This window comes from Rattus norvegicus, chromosome 18 (genome assembly GCF_021556685.1).
Source record: "Rattus norvegicus strain SHRSP/BbbUtx chromosome 18, alternate assembly SHRSP_T2T, whole genome shotgun sequence".
NCBI classification, from domain to species: domain Eukaryota; kingdom Metazoa; phylum Chordata; class Mammalia; order Rodentia; family Muridae; genus Rattus; species Rattus norvegicus.
In genome coordinates this window covers 73,596,920-73,618,367 of record NC_141551.1, presented here as the reverse complement: position 1 = coordinate 73,618,367, position 21,448 = coordinate 73,596,920, and the positions used below count along the sequence as shown (strand labels likewise).

Genomic DNA, 21,448 nt, shown 5'->3' with positions numbered 1-21,448 from the left:
CAGTGGGGTCTGAACCTTAGCTCCAGTGAGTTAACGCCCGGTTTCCACTTGATATAAGGACCAAGTCCCTGCTGCCCTCTGTGGCAGGCTTGTTTTCGTTTAACACCATGAGATCTACTCACACCACTGAGTGGAGCCGCAAGCCTTGGTTGTCCTGCTGTCAAAATGTCACTATTTAGCCACTGCATTGTTGAGGGGCACTTGGCTTAACCCCCCACCCCCACCCCCACCCCCACCCCCACCCCATGACTCTTATGAGCCTGTTTGACTGGGCACTGCTGTGTGTGACCTGGGACGGAACTCCCTGACCACAGAGCTACACGGTGTCCTTTCTAACAGAGGCTGCCAGCCGTTACCAAAGGCCACCACTTCCTCACCATTATGTGATACCATTTTGATTCACCCTTCTGCTACCCCAGGCCTATCCGTGGTTCTTTTCCCCCTGGGTTATCTCATGCCCGCGGCCCTTTCCCCTGAACTGTCTTGCCACAAGAGCTGTGGACCACTCCCACGTAATTCCTTACACACAGCACCAACATCACACAGAACTCCATAGCGCCTGGCTCTTTAGGTCCAGGCCTGTTTGTTCATTTGTCTTGTCTGACATCCTCGATAAGCTCGGTCAGCAGTCAAACCGACCCCATCTCTCCTCTCAGGATTCACGCTGACTTTTCCCAGTGCTTTAACGCCTCCTCTGGTAAATCTGGGATACCAGCTCTCTTGGCGGGGAAAACAGTCCTATATTAGCAGTCCTTCGGAGTCACTCCCCTCCCAGTCCACGGGAGAGTTGAAGGCAGCAGCCGCTCTGAACACTTGCTCCAACACTTCTGTTTGCAAGGAAGCCTCAAGTTGTAAAGAAATCCTAGTGACTTGGTGCCTTAGTGTTCTGTGCCTTTTAAAAAATAAACCCTACTTCTTCATTAGCGGTAACCAGGTTTTGACCGGAAGCCGGCAGAACTTTGAACGTTAACTGGGTGGGGAAAGCCAGTAGCAAGGAGAAATCTCAGGCTCCCGCTTCTCCAAGGGATAAAACTCCTCCGTGGGTACAGCTGCCAAACATCTTCCTCCAGGAGAAAATGATCAAGACTCCCTGTCATCGGAGAAAGCCACGGAAATGGGGGCGGTGAAGGTGTTCGAGGGAGGGGTGGCAATAGAGGTAGGGGTAGATAAGCCGCAAACAAACTTTCACTTGTTCATAACTTATTATAGTTATTACATACGCGGGGGACACCTGGGCATTAACAATACCAATATTTTGGAATTTAGAATTTTGCTGCTTTAGAGTGCCCAGCAAGGGACATGCTTAGGTTTTCCGGTTACGATGGGGCACTTTGCTGTACCTAATTTTAATCTGATGCTGTTCTTGGGAGGGAGGGGGGCCTGTGCCTGGTTGTGATGCTGCCTCACCTGGCTGGCAAATGCCTTCTGTAAACACAGAGGGGCGTTGCTTTCCTGTGGACACAGCAAGGACAAGATTCGAGGGCCATGACTCACCCGACACACCCTGCAGATTGATCGATGACTGCCCGTGTCCCTAAGTTACCCTGCTTCTCAGGGCCTTTCACCAAGTCTCTCACTGGAAGGCCGTCCTCTTTACCACCACCTTCCTCAGTGCAGCTCAGATGTGCAGCCTACATCTGTATCCCTTCACCTCTTCAGATGTTCCTTGTAAGTCACCCTTTAACCCTACCTCATATCCGCCCCCAGTCCAGTGCATCATGGGTATTATTTTAAAAGAACCTGGCCCTCTCGGATTTAAACTGGGGAAACGGGCTTCCTAAGTTTATTAGGAATTATAAAATCCCATGCTAGGATCTGTTCTACACGCAGAATGATCACTGCATGTGATGTCATATACCCTTGGCTCTGACACATGTGTAATGGATTCCCCTTGCAGTAGCAGACACAAGAGCTATCTTAAACACACACGTACGTCATCTGCCGAGGCCAGAAGGACTAGGAGAGGACAGATGAGGAAAGGGGGCTGCGGTATGGTCTGCAGCTGACGAGAGAGCTGAATCCCAAGTGCTAATAGGTAGTGAGCAGGCTAAGGTCATCTCATTTTGAAGCCACAGCTATAAAGGGAGGAAAGGTGCCCCACACTGAGACTTTGAGGACTCGAGGACTCCTGTGTTTGCTTTGGTCTGTGTTTAGTAGCTGAGATTAAAACTACCTTATATTATCACATTGATCTACACCAACGAGGCTCTGCAAAGCCAGGTTTCCATTCTAATTGTAATCCTCAGAATGGCCTAGGCATTTGGGGTTAGTCCTAGAGGGAAGACAAAACTGTAAGGCAACAGAGAACCGTGAAGCTAGAGTCTGAGGCTGGAGTACCTGCTGTTTATACGTTAGCCTGGTTGGCCCAAGGCAGGGGCATGGCTCTCTAGAGGACATGTTTTTGGTATGATGCTGTAGCCCTTTCTTGAGCCTGTGATTGGGAGAAGTCTCCCTCCACTTCCCCCAGGCTTTGCTTGCTCTCGATACTTCACAAAATCTCCTCTAGCCCTTCAAATCCCCAGAGCCATTCACCCATATATTCCAGTGACTCAGCAAATAAGTTTCTGAGAAGGTCAGTGGCAGACACTGAACCCAGTACCATGACTAAGCTACGGCTAAGACCAGACCAGACTCTGCCCTCTGGGCGGCTTGAGGGCCAATAGGTGAGCATAATAAAGTAAAATTGTATAACTGTAAATACTGATAAACACCACGGCAAAAAGATACTCTTGAGCGGCTGACAGTCGCAGCTGTGGCCTGCAGGTTCAGCTTTTCTTGTCAGTCAGTTGGCCCACCCGTTAGCCCATCTCTGCTCTGGGTGTGAGGGGCAGCAATTGGGAAGGAAGGAGTTCTTTGCAAAGAGAAATTCAACACATCTATTGCTGTAACATAGACCTGCAGGGAATGGGTTCCTTGCAGAAAGGGATTTTTAGCAAAGGGTAATATACTGGAATAAGGTAGGATTTACCGCAAGGACCGAAGATTGAGATACAAATACAAAATATGGCCAGGCAGTTAGTTGCACACACTGTTAATGGTAGCACTCAGAAGGCAGAGGCAAGTGGACCTCTGAGTTTGAGTTTGAGGCTAGCTTGGTCTACAGAGTGAGTCCTAGGACAGCCAGGGGTATTCAGAAAAAGTTTGGCTCACAAAAAATAGATAGATAGATAGATAGATAGATAGATAGATAGATAGATAGATAGATAGGATTGACAGATGATAGATAGATAGATAGATAGATAGATAGATAGATAGATAGATAGATAGATAGATAGGATTGACAGATAGATAGATAGATAGATAGATAGATAGATAGATAGATAGATAGATAGATAGGTAGATGATAGACAGATAGATAGAGATAGATATTAGATTGACAGGTAGATAGATAGATAAATAGATAGATAGATAGATTAGATTGATAGGTAATAGATGATAGAGAGATAGACAGGCAGATAAAAAGAAAGGAAGAGAAGAAAAGACAAAATCAAGAGTGGAAGCCACAGAAATACTTGGGGGAGATCTGAGAGCTTCTGGGGGCCTCTCTTGCAATTGCAGGTGTCAGTCCCATGGGTGAGCATGGTACGCAGGCCTCCGAACAGACTATAGGAACTCCTGCCAGGCTCCGGGGCTGGAGGAAGCCCTGCTCCTCTGCGTGTGAGCAGCCGCTTCCGTGACCTGTGGTAATATCTCTTGGTGATTGATGGCCCTGACGCACACACCAAGCCTAACTAGGCAAGGGCGAGTGTGGTGGGGACTTGATGGAGTACAATGGGATGAGGGGTTGATGGGCTTTGCCTCCAGCGCTGCCTTTCACGGGCGTGGCCCCACCAGGGATGAGATGTTCCCAGTGCCAGCTGGTGTGACTCACTGGGATTCGCCAGTGTGTCTCTATAAGCAAGACATTAAAATTTACAAACTGCTACCACTTCGGGAGCCTGCATTTGCCACCACCTCTGCAGCAGCGGCCGCCGCTGCCACCGCCCCCGCCCCCGCCGCAGTAGCCACCACCACCACTACCACCCCACCCCCTACCAAGTCTCAAGGAATTGAGATGCCTTAGAGCAGATTCTGACTTCCACAAGTACTCGCTCAGGTTTCCTGGGGATGTAGCTGAAGTGTAGGCTCTGGTTCAGAAGGCCTCCTGGGACTGAGAAGGCCATTTCTTTCTTTCTTTTTTTTTTTTTTTTTCTTTTTTTTTTTTTTCCCGGAGCTGGGGACCGAACCCAGGGCCTTGCGCTCACTAGGCAAGCGCTCTACCAGTGAGCTAAATCCCCAACCCCCCGAGAACAAGTCCCAAGAGCTGCAATGCTGCTGGGGGCAGACCACGCTTTGCGTAGCAAGGTTTGTGAAGAACCTTACCCAGATGAATGACACTAAGCCTTCATCCACGCTTCTCGGGGAGGGTGGATATTGATCTACCATTTTGTCCACCCTAGCAAGCCCATGCCGGCCTCAAACTTGTGGTCCCCCTGCTTCAGCCTCCCGAGGGTTAGGATCACAAGGTGTGTGTCATCACACCTGGAGGTAAGGCATTCTTCTGAGCCTCGGAATTGACGTTTGATGGCACTGTGGGCAGAAATAAGGAAGTCAGAGACAGGGACTGTTTTAAGGAGGAACTAGTTAAAAGATACCTTTGCTCAAACGCCTATCGTGTGCTTTGGTCGCTTGAAATCTTTGCATTTGGCAAGGTGAGCGTCCTTAATCTCCATTAATTTTGTAATAAAATTGAAGTTCAGAAACACGAACTAGCTTCCCCCGTGGTTTTATTGCCTCTAACTGAGAACCCTCTCCTACCTTCCTATAACCTACTTTCCTGGTGCACCAACTGAGAAACTGGGGTTAGAGAGATCCAGGCCCATGTTCTCACTGTGGCCTGCGCGCTGGAATCACCAAGACGTCTTAAAGCCTCATACCTTTCACCAACCACACGGGGGCGCAGCATGGTTTTAAAGCTCTCTGGGTGGTTGCAAGGCACAGCCACCCATGAGAATCGCTGATTTAGGCCGGCTGTCCTCTAACAAGTGAGGCGATTGAAATGCCAAGGGACGAACTGCCAGTTTTGTCAGAGCCCTAACTAGTGCATCTCCATGCCTACCCTGGGCCTCGGTCCAATGAACTAGCTAAACAAAGTGATGTTGCGGGAGGAACGGGGAGTGGGGGCGGGGTTACCAAGGGAAACTTCGAAGAGACGGGCTGAGAATTCAAGCCAATGTGAGTGACACCACACTTTCGGGAACTGCAAGATTCAGAGCAGTTGAAAGTTTGCCAATCCCAGATCATTAACATTAAGAGCGCTCCACTCATCTATGAAACCTTAGTTCCACTTAGTCCACGGGACCCTGTGGGCGATGAGAAAATATATGAGACAAGAAAATGGTGTAGGTCTACTGGGCCAGCAAGTTTGCAAACCAAGCGTAGAAGTCACGCTGGGACTAAGCAAAAGAATGAGGAATAATGGCAGGAAACAATACCTCGTGTGACAACCAAAGCCGGGTAAGAGAAAACAGCCGCCATTAGAAAATCGTGCTTCGAGGTTTCATTTTTAAGATTGGGATTATTTGTAAATTACAAGATGGACTAGACCAACTGTATGAACAGATGAAATAAGGTTTTTGAGGCAAAGGAAAACTGGGGCTCATCTACGGACCTTGGGGCATCATCTCTTGTATAACTGAGCCGAGTATCTGACTTTGAAACTATTCTCCTACAGAGATCACAGGTACGAGCTGAGCAGGGCCCCGATTGCGCTGACGTGTCCCATGGCCTCCCTCGGGTGATTTCACATCACCTTTCAAAGACTATCATGAAGGCTGATTTAGAGTGAGGTTTTTCCTGTTTAAATATTTGAGATAAAAAGTTACCAAGAATTTGTTGGGCTTACATGGTAGCCAAACCTCTCTCTAAGATTATAAAGACCTACAATTCTATAAAAGTACAAGCTCAGAGGAGCTAGGTCTCTAAATAATGGTGGGCATTCAAGGTTTTCCATTAATATAACAGACTACCTGAAGTCGGTGCTTTATGAAGGCACCAGATCACCAAAAAACTGTGTGGCTAATCCAAGAACGAATAACATAATGATTGGGCCTGCTTCAAGATGGCTGCAAGGCGAGAACCAGAATCATTTGCCTGGAAGTTCTGCTCTGGCCTTAACTCCATCCAGCCTTGGCTGATACCAACAGTAGGAAAGAAAATGAAGGAGGAGGAAGAGGAGGAGGAGGAGGAAGAGGAGGAGGAGGAAGAGGAGGAGGAGGTAGAAAGGACAGGAGAGAGGTTAAAGAAGGAGGAAAAGGAAGAGAGGAGGAAGGGAGGGAGGAATAAGGAAGAAAGAAAGGAAGGAAGGAAGGAAGGAAGGAAGGAAGGAAGGAAGGAAGGAAGGAAAGATATTCCCAACAAACATGAAGGGACCTTTGATTCAGGCTGTTTGGACAGCAGATATTAAACCCACGAACATCTGGAATAACTATGAAGAACCAAAGTCAGCAACTGCCTCCCTGGCCTGTCTGCCCTACACTCTTCCCATGTTCCCCAGACTCTGGTGAGTGGCCTGGCCCTCAGGTGCCCAGAGAGTTCCATTTGACTCACATTTTTCTCTTTGCAAACCAACTGACAAGTAATGTTTCCTCAGCTGGGGACCAATATCCTTCCTGTGTCTCTCATGACCTGGGACCATCCCACTGGCTGGTGACTACCCTCAAGACAGGACTCTGAGGACTCATGGGATGCTACTTGGTCCTTCGCTTCCCAAAGCCCTGATCTCTCTGTCTGCTTTGTCTAACATTGAAAACATTGTCTCCCTACCGTTTCCCCTTTTGCTCCTCATTGAGAAACAGCTTTTTTATCCTTAAAAAAACAAAAGCATCAGCAGGACATTGCTAGTTATCATGTCCCATCCCCCCTATCAACATCTTTCAAGATGTGTTTGTGCCACCTGTCAGAATTATGCTGTAAGAAATACATAGATATCTAAAATGTTGGTGATGGCCCCTTGGACTTGTACATGTGTACAGTGTATAACCTTCATAGCTTTAACCACTAGCCAATGATGCTAGAGACCTACACTGGCCAAGTTGTCATTTAAATGCTGCTTTTGAGTGTCTGACAAAAGCTGTGGGTGAAACGGAGGCTCTTTGTAGTCTGGATGTGTGCTCGCTGGAGCTAACTACTGTTTTGCACTGCAGAGAAAAAAACTGCAGGTGCCCCCAGACCCCTGTATATCCGCACACTCCCCTAGCAGGGACAAGGACAGGCAATAGTATCTTCAGCGAGACCTTTGCATTGTGAACCTGCTGGCCTCCAAGCCCCACATCTAGAGAACACCTTCCACAAAGGGAGCGTTCTGGGCCGGTGATCGATTTAACTCTCATCTGAGGCCTCCATGCCTGACTGTTTACCAAGCCCAGATATCCCCAGATCCAAGCTCGCTGCAAAGGAATATTCCACTGCAGTCTTTGCTTCCCTTGCTGTGCAGTGGGGGAGGAAAAAGGAGAAATAGTGCCCTTCCCTGCCCTTCAGGACAGGTGCTAGGATGACTGTGAGCCTCGAGAGGCATCTGTGGCCACTGCCCCAATCTCTGTGGCCACTGCCCCACCTCATACGCCCATCTCCAGAGTTAATGCCCATAGAAGGATCAATGTCAAGCAGTGATTGAAAGAAAACAGTGTTGGACTGGTTCTGAGCCAGCTGAGTGTTTAGAAATGTGTACACACCTATGCCATCAGAGGGAAATGTTACACAGTCCCTGGCCCGTTTTGCTTTTCTATCTTTCCATTTCATTACCTAGTCCTTCCCTCCTCTTATGTTAGATATCTAATGAACTTTCCCAGAATTGTTCTGGAAAGAGAGATTCATCGTGAATAAAGGGAACATCTGGATCCTAATTGTCTTGTCCAGCCCCTTCCAGCCCGAGTGGGGTTAGACAAGGTGGAAAAGGTGGGAGTGTTTGAAACAGAATCTCATTACATAACCCAGGCTAGCCTCAAACTCAAGGTCTTCCCGCCTCAATGACCCAAGGGCTGTGATTGCAGAAGCGTAGGCCCACACCCAGGAAGCAATTTAGGAGACAATAGCCAGGAAGTATTTCAAAGACAATTCCAGAGCAATTGCTGGATATGCGCTTTACCTGGGCAGCAAGGAATAAGCAGAGATGGTTTTAAGTTCCTGGGAATTTAGTGAGAAATTCAAATAGAATTGGGCAGAGCATGGGCAGGGAGAGACTAGAGAGAACTTTCTGGGGCAGAAACTGCAAGGAAAAAGGAAACTGGGAGAGCTCCATGTTGCTTGTGTTTGTATGGATGGAAGGAGGGAAGTCGGGGTGGAAACCCAGCTGGGAGTGGGGCTAAAAGGCTCACAGAGGAGAAGGGATGGGAAGCCAAGGGAGGCATGGCTGGAACAGCAGTGGGGTGTTAGCACTGTGCGGCTGAGGGCTCAGCTACCTGGTTAATAGCACAGGGAGGCGGGCGTCACAGGAAGCGCTGATGGCACGGGAAGCACTCAGTCAAGGCACTGAGTTGTGCAATGGGCTGTCTTAGGACACCAGGAATACACCCAGGCTCCAGCGGCTCCCAGTGGCTCCCAGTGACTACCAGTGGCTCCCAGCGGCTCCCAGTGGCTTCCAGTGGCTCCCAGTGGCTGCCACAGGGAGCTAGCTGTCTCTGATTTTCCAGCTGGAGCCACCACCCCTGGTACCTTGAGATCTTGCAAATGAGACTAACAAACTCCAATCAATGACTATCGAAAACCTTTAGTTTGGGTTTTGTTTGTTTTGTTTTGTTTCAGAGGGAATGTTTGATTTTGTTTGAGGCAAGATTTTGTGTGTGTGTGTGTGTGTGTGTGTGTGTGTGTGTGTGTGTGTGTGTGTCCTAGGACTCACTATATAGACCAGGCTGGCCTCAAACTCACAGAAATCCACCTGCCTCTACTTCTCCAGTGCTGGGATTAAAGGTATGTGCCACCACACCTGGCAACTTCAGAGTTTTTGACATTGCTCTCGGAACTGCACCCAGTCTGAGATCAAGAGCAGTACAAGAGAGCTGACACAGAATCCCGGAAGCCAGTCCAGTGCTGGCAGAGTTAGAGAAGGCAGATCAGGGGTACTTCAGCCACTGGGGCCAAGGCTTCACCGGCATCATCCTTCATGACAATCACCAGACGTCATAAACCACCCATTTCACAGTTCTGAAAGGACGGCACATCTAATGTCACATAGGGACAACACCAGGACTCAGACTCAGGTTTGGTTGCCTAGGATACACATATCCTTTGTGTTGTCTGAGTCAGAGCTGCATTTTGTGATGGACACTTAAGCTGTGGCTGGCTTTGCAGGACTGGAGCAGAGGCCAGGGAGGAAGGGACAGTGCAGGGGAATGTGGCTCTGTCCAAAAGACCCAAGATGTGCTCGACCCACTCACTCCACCTGATAACAGCCAGAGAGAGAGAGAGAGAAACAGAGAGAGAGAGAGAGAGAGAGAGAGAGAGAGAGAGAGAGAGAGAGAGAGAGGCAGGCTGCATGGGTGCTGAGGCCATCCGTGATGGCTGACTTCATGAGCAAACACACAGGCAGAAGCTGGCAATAGCAGACAGTGCTCTCTCAGCTTATGTCCAGATTCCAGACAAGTGAACTTCAGCTCTCAGAGTCTTGGTTTCCTCACTGACAAAACAGGAATAATGTCACCATATAGGGTTTGCTTCAGTTTTCTTTGTATTATAGGGGCTTCAACGTTGTCCATTTGGAGTCAGGGGGGTGCTTGTTTCTTTTAGTACTGGGACCTAGAGCCTGGTAGATGAAAGGCAAACGCTCTACCAATACACAGCCCAGCATTCCATACAGGGATTTTGAGGTGATTAAATGACTCATGCCCGCCAGGTGTTTAGCACAATACTGGCAACCAGAGGAAACTCAACCCCTTTGGGGTCATTCTTATCATCTTATCACTATCATTTATCATCATCATTATTAGAAATTGTGGTTTCCTGTGCATAACGAACACCAGAAAAGACTAGATATCTTTCCTTCCCAAGCTGGCCCCACACCAGCTGCAGGACGACCAGGAGGGGTTCATTTTATACTTGTTTTATCAGGAAAAAAGGTGTTAGAGATTTGTGGGAATCTCAAAGCTCTCACAGTCAACCTGGGCCCACCGATTCCCTCCTGAGATCAGCCTTAGGCACTGCTGGGGCCCCCTGCGGAGGAGCTTAGGGGTCTGGCGGGAGTCCAGTGGGTGGAGTCCGAGAGTCCGAGGCAGCCTGAAGGAGGGCCGATAAGGAGAATCCGCTCATCAGCGGGTGTGCAGGGAAGACCTCTGGCGGCAGGGAGGGTTTTTCTAATTCTTCACTCACAGAGGTGCCCCCGACTTTACTGTGTTTCTACCGGAAAGAAACAAGCCACAAAACCGAAGTCGAAGAATGGGGAGGAAAGGAACTTTTCACGTTAGAGTCTGCTCTGGACGTTAGTCTGCTAAGGCAGCGCAGTCCGTCCTGGGGTTTTTACCTAGAAAGAGGAACAACCAGGGAGGCATTCGTGATTCTGGTTTGCACGGGCAACAGGTAGCTAGTTTCCAGAAATAACTTGTACCCTCGACCTCCCTTCCTCTCCCACTGCCCTTGGATCTTCCCCCTCTCAACACCAGGACAGGAATGGCAACTCTGAAAAACCTCCCATCTCAGGACTAACCACTTCACCCCCACTGTGCTTTGTCGTTTAAATGACACCATGAGGACCCTTACACATCTTTCCAGAAACATTTCAAGTTGAGGGTAGGAAATGGCATAGAAGAGAAAAGGTGAATTTGAGTTTGGTTATCACTAAGTAAAGACCCTGAGATGCTGTGCAGACGTGACAAAATGGTTGGCACCGTGTCAAGAGAGGAGAGAGAAGGGAGAGACGCGAGGCACCGGAGCCAGGGGCCACCCCCACCCCCCACCCCCACCGCATTGCTCTGGAGTCTGTGGCTTAAGTGGGAGGAGAAAGCCGGTTCACAGACCTGAAGAGCAGAGCGTGGGTATAAAAGGGTGAGGTGCCTCTTCTGCACCACCTCTCCAGGGCACTGCACCTCTTAAGAGAGCCTGGCTGCCCTTTATCAGACACTGCCTTCTGCCACCGGGAAGCCCGCTGGAGGGTAAGTGCATCCTCTCTTCTGTTGATTGCCTTGTTGAGGGCCGCCTTCGTCCTCTTTAATCTTCCCCCCTCCCCTTTCTTTTTAAAGAGTTTTGAACTTCATGTGTCTGACTCCAGGCCCTGTACTTTCCATTGTTGCTGTTGTTACTGTTATTGTTACATATTTAAATGTTACAAGTTAATGGACTTTACTGCAACATTATATACATACATGCAGGGATTATGTCCTGAGCACACATTTCTTCCTTTCTGTCCTCTCTTGGCTTCCTGTCTCCAATTCTGCTTTCTTTTAAATGGTGAAACGTTTCTCTAATTGTTGGAACTGAATAGTCGGAGATCTTGTAGACAAGGAGGCTACTTACCAAAGCCACAGTCCTCTTCCAAGAAGCTTAAAAGTAGTGCCTTTGTTATGACTCCTGGAGAGGGTGGAAGCTGCCTTGGGCTAGCATAGAAGAGAGCTTCCACAGGGTGCCCACTCTGTACTAAATAGCCCTGACTAATCAGCACAGTTTCGTCAGGATATGCTCTTGAAAAACTAAGCAAAGCTATCGATGGCATTTATATGACTCACAAGAAAATGTGGGGTACCGGGAACAGCCCTTCCCAGTTATGGGCTTAGGGCTCCTGTGTGCGTGTGCTGTCCTGCTGAAGGGAGTGTGCTTGTGAGCCCATTGGGAACTCTGATCAGTCCCAAGCATAGCTAGAGATTTTGTGACTTCCTGCAGCTCTCTGTCCCTGCTCTGTCACTGCACAGTTCAAGGCTCTGAGGAGTGCTGTCTGCAGCGAGGGGAAGTGTTTTAATCAGGACAGGAATACTGGACAGCAGCTCTTTGTTTCTGATTACAGTTCTAAAGGAGAACTGAGCAGTTCCTGCGGTTGTGACCAAAAATGACCTAAAATAAAGATTAACAAAGTAGCAAATAAATGTCAGCACAGGAAGTCTTTTCATTATGACAGAACATGAAAATGGTTCAAGGAACCCAGATCTAACCCTTAGTGTTATTTGAAGAGATCCTGGAGGCATGGAAAGTTGAGGACTTTCAGGTCTCTCCAGTTATACAGATTACTAATACACGCTACAATACAATGCATTTTGTTGTGTGTAATATATTAGGGAGGACAGTTGAAGCGAGACCTTCAGGTTTGTCTCAAATTGAAATACTGAGCACTGCCTCATTTCACTGGTGATCTGGGCTCTGAAACACACTTCCCAGCTCCTGTTGGGAGGCTTACCATGTACAGCTTCCAGAACATTCTTGGATGCTACTTGTAGCCACATCAGTAATGCACGGGAGAGTCTGGCTTTGAGGAGTTGCTGGTATTACTTTTAACAGACAGTTATGGATCCTACAGAGGAGCCAGAGCCCTGTCTTTCTTGTTCAACCCTGAGTTACTTCAAGGTGACTGTGACTTTGGGCTACTGTACCCTGCCACTCACTTCAGAATCTTCCATACAGAAGCTGCTACTGTCATTTGTGGGTAAAATCCTGGGATGACACTAACAAACCAGAAGACAGGATTTAGCGCCTGCTGAAGCCGGCTCTGCCTGCCACTGGCCAGGTAGACTTCAGAGGTGGCACAAAGCCTCAGTTTTCTAGAACATGAACGTTTCAACCATGTAACCTATTTGCCTACTTCTGTCTCTGAGAAAACATTGCTGCTGAGTTTGTGGAGACGGTGCTGCGTGCAGAGAAAGTCAGACAGGGAAGAGCGAAGCAGCAGCCACTTACCTGAGGGATGGGACCCCTCTCCTTGTGTTTTTTTCATTTTCTTCTCCTCCTCTTCCTCCTCTCCCTCCTCTCCTTCCTATTCCTCATATTCCCCCCTCTTCCTCTTCCCTTTCCCCTTCCCCTTCCTCTTCCTCCTCCTCCTCCCTTTCCTCCCCTTCCCCTTCCTCTTCCCCTCTTCTCCTTCTCCTTCTCCTTCTCCTTCTCCTTCTCCTTCTCCTTCTTCCTCCTCCTCCTCCTCCTCCTCCCACTCCCCTGCCTTTGACCTAATATAAGACCCTTGCTATGGAGCTGTTTACCATTCTTTCTTACCAACCCAAAATGCTCATTCTGCAAACTCCAGGAACATCGGTTTGGTTTACACTAAGGCCGGAAAGCACGCACACGAGCGCGCGCGCGCGCGCGCGCGCGCACACACACACACACACACACACACACACTTCTTTTCCCATAAAGTACATCAGAAATACTTTCCACAACTGTGGATCCTTCAAATCGCCTTTGTAAAGTTTCCAACTTTCACTCCCAGTCAGTAGAAGAATGTGAGAGTAAAGAGGGAAGAAGAAGAGACAAAAATCACACATAGAACATTCTAGAACTTCTGAACGCAGAGCTCTTTTCCGAATGCAATGGGAAGGATGGGAGGGGGGAGGGAAGGAGAGTGAGAGGGAAAGGAAATCACTAAACTCTGACACTCTTACCAAATTTGACTCACAATTGTTTCTTGTTAACAAGCTGATATTAGGTATTCTGTAATCGTGACTCTTATTGTAAGAGAGATGGCGTTTGCCAGTATGGCAGAATGAGCTTTGCTGTGCATGCAAAGTGTGGCTAGTATCTTACGGCAGGAAGCAGAACTAAGGGGCTCCTTTTCCTCCTGTTTCATAAGAAACAAGGCTGAGACACTGTCGTTCTCAGAGCTGGTCTCCAGCACAGAGCACAACAGCTTGCCAGAGCGCTGCAGAGCCCGAAGCCACCGTCCCTCTCTGCAGCAGGATTCAAATGGGCCACCCTCCTGCCAGTCGAACACAGAGCGTGGGACCCACTCTCGTTCTTCCTCTGTTCAGCATGGGTTGCCACCATTTCCAGAGTACTGTAAAATGAGTTTTGCCTCATAGTCCGTGTCCTCCTTCCTCCCTCCCACTGCAAGCTGCTCTAAGGGGGCCAGGGCAGAGAGAGCATCTTCCCTTAGCAGAAACTGAAAGCAGACCTGTCCCTCTCCCCCAGTCTGGCTTTTCCTGTGCTCCCCAGAGCCAGGACACTGCTGATTCACGTCTGTCGTGTATGGAGAAGGAAAGATGAACGGACAGTCTTTGAGTGGTGGCACTGATGACTCCCATCATGATCCTCTTTGGATAGACCCTTTTGGAAATAGAGCCGGTAAGGCAGCGCCAGGAGGCTTCAGACGGCTAAACTTGTTCCTGGCACAAAGGTGGCAAGAACAGGTAGGCTCCCTCCCAGCAGCCTGTTCCTTGGGGGAACCTGAGAGACTGCTCCCAGCATGGTGTCCTTTCTGAGCAGAGGCTGGGACATGGGTGGTCATCCTCTGCTGAGGATGGTGCCATGGCCTGAGCTACTCCCATAGGCTTAGAGGCCGCACCACTGAGCTAGGGCAGTTGCAAAGCCTTAGGGAAATTACAAGGAAGCACAAGTCAGGAGCTTTACAGTTCTCCTGCTTCTCTTCGATGAAAAGTCTCTCCATTGACCTCTCTGTTCTATAGAGACGCAATGGCCTTTTCAGCAGAGTATGAGCATCAGCTGGAAGGGTCCTCTCCTGAGCCCGAGTTCCAAAAAGAGACACGGATTTTTCTAGCATGATAACGTTCTAGAGCGAACTAGATTTAAACTACTGCTTTCTCCTAACCGGCTCTCAGGTTGGAGATCTGAAACAGGTGTCCCTGATCCTAGGAGCTACAGGAAGATCAGCAGTTCAGAATAAATGGCTCCCTGGGGACTCTGGGACGTAGCCACTGTCTGCTCAGGCATGAGGAGCCTTCTCTGAGGTGTGGGATGGTGGGGAACAATGTTACAGCCACGTAGGGCATCCCTACACAGGAGTATTGGAGACACAGCTGTAGGTTGGGCTGTAGATTGGACAAAAGTCGTTTAGTCTTAACTTGGAATGGTTCCACAAGGACACAGGCCATTCAGGTTCCCAGTCATGTCTGGCCAGTCAGACTATCAGGTTTCGAATCTCTGGGGCGATGTGGTATTCGAAACTCTCTAAAATAAATACAGGCTCCAAGTTTTGAGAGCACGCACTTGTGTATTCTGGAGGTGATTTCTGTGGCAGATGGAAACTGCCACTTTCAGGGCTTGATTGGTTTGGTCACAGCAACTCGAGACGCCCGTCCCTTGAGCTTCTCCTCATCAAGTCTGAGACTTAAAGCTGATGCCTCTTGTATCTTGGTGTGGCTTTGAGAAAGGGTCACCCTCACCAAGGCAAGCTAACCAGGCATGCTTTGAGATCTGAAGAGGGAGTGGTCTGAAAGAAGCAGTAGCCATTGCTTAGATAAAAGGAAAGTATTGTTTTTATTTATTTATATTTATTTTATGAGATGGAAATATTTTTTTTTACAAGTGCTGCGTTACTTAAACAGATCTGTGGGTTTTTAAGTACAGAGCAGGGCGAGCCGTGCTCTATGGGCTTGGCACAGGTTCCGTGTCTCCAGGAGTTTTCAGTGTGAAAAGAAAAAATTCTAATACAGAGATTCACTGATAGACTCACAAATGTCAGCTAGAATGTTGCCAGGACAGAATGACCTTGGGGTGGAACGCATTGAAGAAATAACTCCAAGTCTGTATGATGATTAATGGTGTGCCATTGTTTAAAAAAAAACAGGAAGATAGACAGGCGTGGTGGTACCTATCTGTAATCCCAGCACTTGGGAGTCAGGGGCAGGAGAAAGGTAGCAAGTTCAAGGCTGGCCTAAGCTATAGCAAAAAACCAAAATTGCTGTATAGTAATAGATCAGTAATAAAACATTGATTTCTGTACTGGGGTTAATGTAAGTCAACACTAGAGCCCCGTTGTCTTTGAAAGACGTGATTTTAAACCGGGAGACCAGGGCACACACCTTTAATCCCAGCACTCAGAAGGCAAAGGCAGACGGGATATCTGTGAGTTCAAGGCCAGCCTGGACTACAAAGTGAGTGCCAGGACTACAAAGTGAGTGCTAGCCAACTCTTGGATGTAGTAAATGGAACCCTGGTAGGCTCAGAATCAGCCAGAGAAACTCTGTCGGTGGCCTTGCCGTGAGGAGAAAGGAGCTGGCTTATGTGTGCAACGTTGTCTTGCCTTGGTCTTGCCTTTTGTGGCTGTGGCTTCCACGTATTCCCCACTGAAGTCTCCAGAGGCTGCTGATGGAGCTGCCCCGCTTCCTTCTTACCTGTCTGTATGCTGGGCCTTTTCAGACAACCTGGGCGTCTTGGCTGTTGTCCTTCTCTACGTGTCTAACTATAGGAGTGTGTCATGGGTAGCCCTTACATCTGTGGTTGGCACTGAGAAGCCTTCATGTTGTGTCACAGGGTACCAAACCCAGTGATCTTAGTTCTCTCCGGTTACATACTTAACATAAGAAGTAGCCAGCCCTGTAGTCAACACGCATTATGGCTAACATGTTTGCATTCTGACTATAATAAAATCCTGGGCATTCTTATGCTGTGCAATACACATCGTCATAGTGTTTGGCTTTTGACAGCATTGTCCATTTATACCTGTCTTGATTTCCACACCAGTGGTTCTCAACTTTCCTAATGCTGTGGCCCTCGAATGCAATTCCACAAGTTGTGGTGACCCCCGACCATAGAATTATTTTCATTGCTACTCCATAACTGTAATTTTGCTACTGTTATGAATTGTGATGTAAATATCTGTCTTCTGGTGGTCTTAGGCAACCCCTGTGAAAGGGTCATTTGACCTTCCAAGGGGTTGCTAAACACAGGCTGAGAACCACTCCTCTGCACCTTCGTGGGTATCTTTCTTGCTTGTTTTATGCGTTTACGTGACAGCTTCCATGCAGGCTATCTGAGAGAACTGGACGATGTACTATGAATTCAAGCAATCTTATTCTTGGAGACTCAGGTCAGGGGCTTCTTAGGCTGTCTCAACACACACCCACTTCCCTCTTCAGTAGTTGGGATGTTTTGTTTGTTTGTTTTTTAATATTGGCAGTTTGCTTTTCTGGGACACAGATGTCATGTAGCCCAGGCTGTGTTTGAACCATTGTTGCTGGGTCTGGCCTCCTGAGCCTCCTACCTCCTGGGATTACAGATATATGCTACCATGCCCGCCTACCATACCTGCTATTTTGTAAAAAAGAAAAATGCAGATTTCAAGGTTGCTTGCTTATTTTAGCTCTTTCTATATTATTCGACGTGTTCTGTTGGTTTTACTTTTCTTTCTTCTCAACAACACTAAGTTCCTTGAGCACAGGAAATGGGGCCTCAACAAATATTGGTTAAGCTAGAAACCAGGCCTTGTGAGGGTATAGACAAGAACCTTCTCATGGTCGCATTAAAGACATCGAGGACAAGGTCATGTGGTATTTGGGTTTGGATAAAGAATTCCTCAATGGCACTCCAGGAAGAAAGAGTACATTCTCAGACCCACGACACTGCCGTAGTTTACTCCAGTGGTTCTACACCAGTGAATCGAGACCCCTCGGAAGGTCAAATGACCCTTTTACATGGGTCACCTAAGACCGTTGGAAAACACGGACATCTACGTTACAGTTCATAGCCGTAGCACGTTTACAGTTATGAAGTAGCAACAGAATAATGTTATGGTTGGGGGTCACCCCATGAGGAATTGTATCAAAGGGCCACAGTGCTAGGAAAATTAAGAACCACTGCTGTAGGTGAACGCTTCCACACTTGTCTTCTGTGGCGACGACAACAGCCTAAGCTAGCCATGGAGCTCTTTCTGGTTCAGGACCTTTACTAACCCTGTCCTTCCTTCAAGGAGCCAGAGGAAGAAATGGCCATGGAAGATATTCCCACTATGGTTAAAGTAGACCGAGGTGAAAGCCAGATTTTATCCTGCCGGGGGAGAAGGTGTGGCCTCAAAGTACTTGGCTATGTCACGGGAGATATGAAGGAATTCGCCAACTGGCTTAAAGGTATGTGACTAAGCACTCATTTCTTGGAGAACCAGGGAAGCGGCTCTGAGGACACCTGTTGCCTGTGCTTCTCCCTATGGACTTAGCTCTACTCCCAGCCATCACTTTTCTGTCTTCTGTTTTGCGTCTTCTGACTTACAAGTCCCTCGCACCTTTTTCGCTGACGTAATGGGCAGGGGGCAGTGCCCTATTCATATGAAATGAAAGGACCATCTCAGTACTTAACAAAGGAAGTGCAACTGCTGATAACTGATCCCTTGGTTTCTACCTCTGAGCATGGTAAACGGGTGCATGAATCCCAGGAGGGATGTGTAGACTCACTAAACAAATTAAGGGGTCATAGGGAGGCTTCACATAATATCGCAGAGTTTCACCTCCGACCGATTCTGGGTAGACCTTGGCATTATTTTTGTCTCTTCCCTAACTCTGCTCCTCTTGTCTCCCCCAGACAAGCCTGTGGTGCTCCAGTTCATGGACTGGATACTTCGTGGCATATCCCAGGTGGTGTTTGTCAGCAACCCCATCAGTGGAATCCTGATTCTGGCGGGACTTCTGGTCCAGAACCCCTGGTGGGCGCTCTGTGGCTGTGTAGGAACCGTGGTCTCCACTCTGACCGCCCTCTTGCTTAGCCAAGACAGGTAGGCAAGGCCTCATATGCCAGCCCCCTCTCTGAGGGACAGCTGGGCAGCTGCCATGGGCAGCAATGAGAAAGCCACACCCTCCCAGGTAAAACAACCTTTAATCCACAGAACGCTCTGTTTGCCTTTAGTCAGAGGCCAGGGAATCACTGGTAGTCCCTTCTCCTCATCTGAATAAGGAGCCAGTCTGAGTACTACCTGATGTGTACAGTAGCCAGAACGCACCTATCACCAGGAAAGCGCCCACCGAAGTCTCCTTTAGTAATTCGATTACTTATTACAACTTTAATTAAAATGCTTCTGAGTTCAGTGGGAGAGCATTTGTCTAGCATGCACAAGGCCTGCATGAGTTCATTCTTGATATTGGCAGGAGCACCCTCACTTCCTTGGTAATTAGAGTTTTGAAGACCGTATATACACACACACATATATATACACACACATACACACACACATATATACACACATACATGTATATACACACACACATATATATATACACACACATACATATTCACACACATATGTATATACATACACACACATATATACACACACATACACACACATATACACACATATACACACACATATATACACACACACATATATACACACACATACACACACATATACACACACATATACACACACACATATATACACACACACATATACACACAGACACATACACACATATGCATTGCTACTCACACTTCTTTAACTTTTCTTAGTTCTAAAAAAAATTAAAGTGTCAATTCCATTTAAGTGACTGATTCTTCTTGGGACTGGTACTGTGGCATCTCTTGACTTGTAGCTAATATCCACCGGCAAACGCCATGAGAGAGCCCATCTCCAGAGCTCTCCTCAGTTGTCACACGTAACTTCAACTTCTGGAGGTTTACAGAAGAGAGACAACATACTTTGAAATTAGCATCCAACCTCTGATGTCCTCAGCCCAGGGAATAGATAAGACAGCAGCTTATTGGTTGCTCCTGTGCCTTGGTGCAGAGTCAGATCAAACCCAAAACCTCTCATACCAGCTGCAGTGCACTCGCTGGCTGCAGCCCCGCCCCTCAGGCCCCTGCCCATCTGACCTAAACAGCTCACTTCACCACTTTTACCTCACAGGTCCCCATGGTCGTGACCTGTGAGAGTCAAGCTGGAAATGGCTCTGTTGTCCTTCTTGGTACCATACATTGCCAACTCTCAGGGTCTGCAAATGGGAAGCTTGCCAGACTAAGGGGCTTATTATACAGAAACATTCCCCTTGCTCTCTTGGGCTTCTAGTTCCCCCTATGCTTCCTGACAGAGAGTCCATTACAGACAGAGTAGAAGCTGACATTTCAGTCTTTCGAAGCGAGGTTAAATGCCAAGCACAGAGGGGTGCCTTAGTCAGGGCTCTCTAGACTGAGGAGACAGACTGAAGACTTTACCATTGCAGAGGGATTTCCACAAGAGGCACGGAGAGTGCACATCATTACATAGATGCCTGGCCAGGTCGAAGTAACTGTTTTCCTCTGCAATAAACTGGAGATGCATTAGAGACAGCTGAGTAGAATCAGGAGAACGTGGAAATGTGGGCTAAGTTGAAGTTGGGAGTGTCTGAAGACTCCGTGAAAGGATTTGCCTTCCAGGAATCGTGTATCCCACTTCAGACTGTTTCAAACACTGAAAGCCCTGTTCACGGCAAGGTCCTTAACAATTTAAGAGACATAGGAGTGTTCTTAGGAAAGGCTGAAGGAAGGGCAGATGGTCTCAGGCCCCCCACCCTCACCAGATGCTCTTCCTCCTGTGGTTTGGGACGTAGCTCAGAGGGAGTTGTTCCACACACACACTTCAGATAGATCTACATAGATTTCACTGCGCAATTTAGTTGTACCTGCGTGATTCCTAAAAGGCTTTGAGACACATGCCCAGGTATGATGGTTCTTTACAGTGGGTGTTAGGTAGAAGTTACAGCTACTGCTTACGTTCGATTCTAAGTAAGTTCACCCAGACTGTGTTTGCACTGTCCCTCCTGCCCGCAGATCAGCGATAGCAGCCGGGCTCCAGGGTTACAATGCCACCCTGGTGGGAATACTCATGGCTGTCTTCTCAGACAAGGGCGACTACTTCTGGTGGTTGATATTCCCTGTATCTGCTATGTCTATGACTTGGTAAGTTCTGCCTGGTTTTCAAAATGCCTGTGGAGGGGAGAGGGAAGGAGGAGTCAATGTCTAAAGAGCACAGTTTTGTAAGATAAAGATTATTCTTCCAGTCAGCAGCAGCTGTGTAACAGGGAGAGTGTGTCCTTGACCTTGTCACTCTAAAACAGCTACATGGGGCCGGCAAGTCGGCTTAGCAGATAAAGACACTTGTGGCCAAGGATAACAACCTGAGTTTGATCCCTGAAACCCACATGGTGGGAGAGAGCTGACACCCAAAGCTTCCTCTGACCTCTTCCCATGCCCTTCTGCATAGGTCCGCACATGTACGCTCACCCACTCAAATGGATGAAGGGGCCAGCTATGGTGGCCTATACGTGTAATCCCTGTGTTTGAAGACTAAGAGAAGAGGAGGTTGTAAGCATGAGGTCAGCCTAGGGAGGTCCAGGCAGATCTGTCTAGAGAGGCAAAACAACAATGTCATAATAAATGCTAATTTTTATGTTCTGCGGTTTTTACCGCAAATTTTAAAAAAAAAGAAAACTTTAAAGAATTAGAACCAGGTTCTACCTTTGGTTATAGAAACTGAAGCAACCGCTCTAAGAGGTGTGGATTCCCCTTACAGCCAGATACTCGTCTATATGTCCCCTTCATTCAGTCCTTCTCAACCTCAACTGCACACTTGGCACATACAGCT

General features: G+C 48.0%; 1 protein-coding gene and 1 long non-coding RNA gene across 7 annotated transcripts in view; one reads left to right on the top strand and one right to left on the bottom strand.

Moving 5' to 3' along the window:
* Slc14a1 (solute carrier family 14 member 1 (Kidd blood group)) overlaps window positions 1-21,448 on the top strand; it is a 43,438-nt gene that overhangs the window by 8,343 nt on the left and 13,647 nt on the right. The window contains exons 1-5 of one of the 6 annotated variants that reach the window (XM_087593300.1): window positions 11,035-11,120; window positions 14,098-14,291; window positions 17,810-17,966; window positions 18,415-18,604; window positions 20,635-20,763. In XM_087593300.1, the coding sequence (XP_087449426.1) occupies window positions 14,145-14,291; window positions 17,810-17,966; window positions 18,415-18,604; window positions 20,635-20,763 (623 nt within the window). In that variant the 5' untranslated portion in view covers window positions 11,035-11,120; window positions 14,098-14,144. Of the gene's footprint in view, window positions 1-5,353; window positions 5,497-11,017; window positions 11,121-14,073; window positions 14,292-17,809; window positions 17,967-18,414; window positions 18,605-20,634; window positions 20,764-21,448 lie in introns of those variants that run through there. The other 5 variants (XM_087593299.1, XM_087593301.1, XM_087593302.1 and 2 more) reach the window with 5 other exon arrangements.
* Window positions 9,686-13,088, bottom strand: LOC102553274 (uncharacterized). The gene is made up of 3 exons (XR_015643083.1): window positions 12,850-13,088; window positions 11,482-12,012; window positions 9,686-10,492 (listed from the first exon to the last, which is right to left on the bottom strand). It is a non-coding gene; the product is annotated as an uncharacterized LOC102553274 (long non-coding RNA).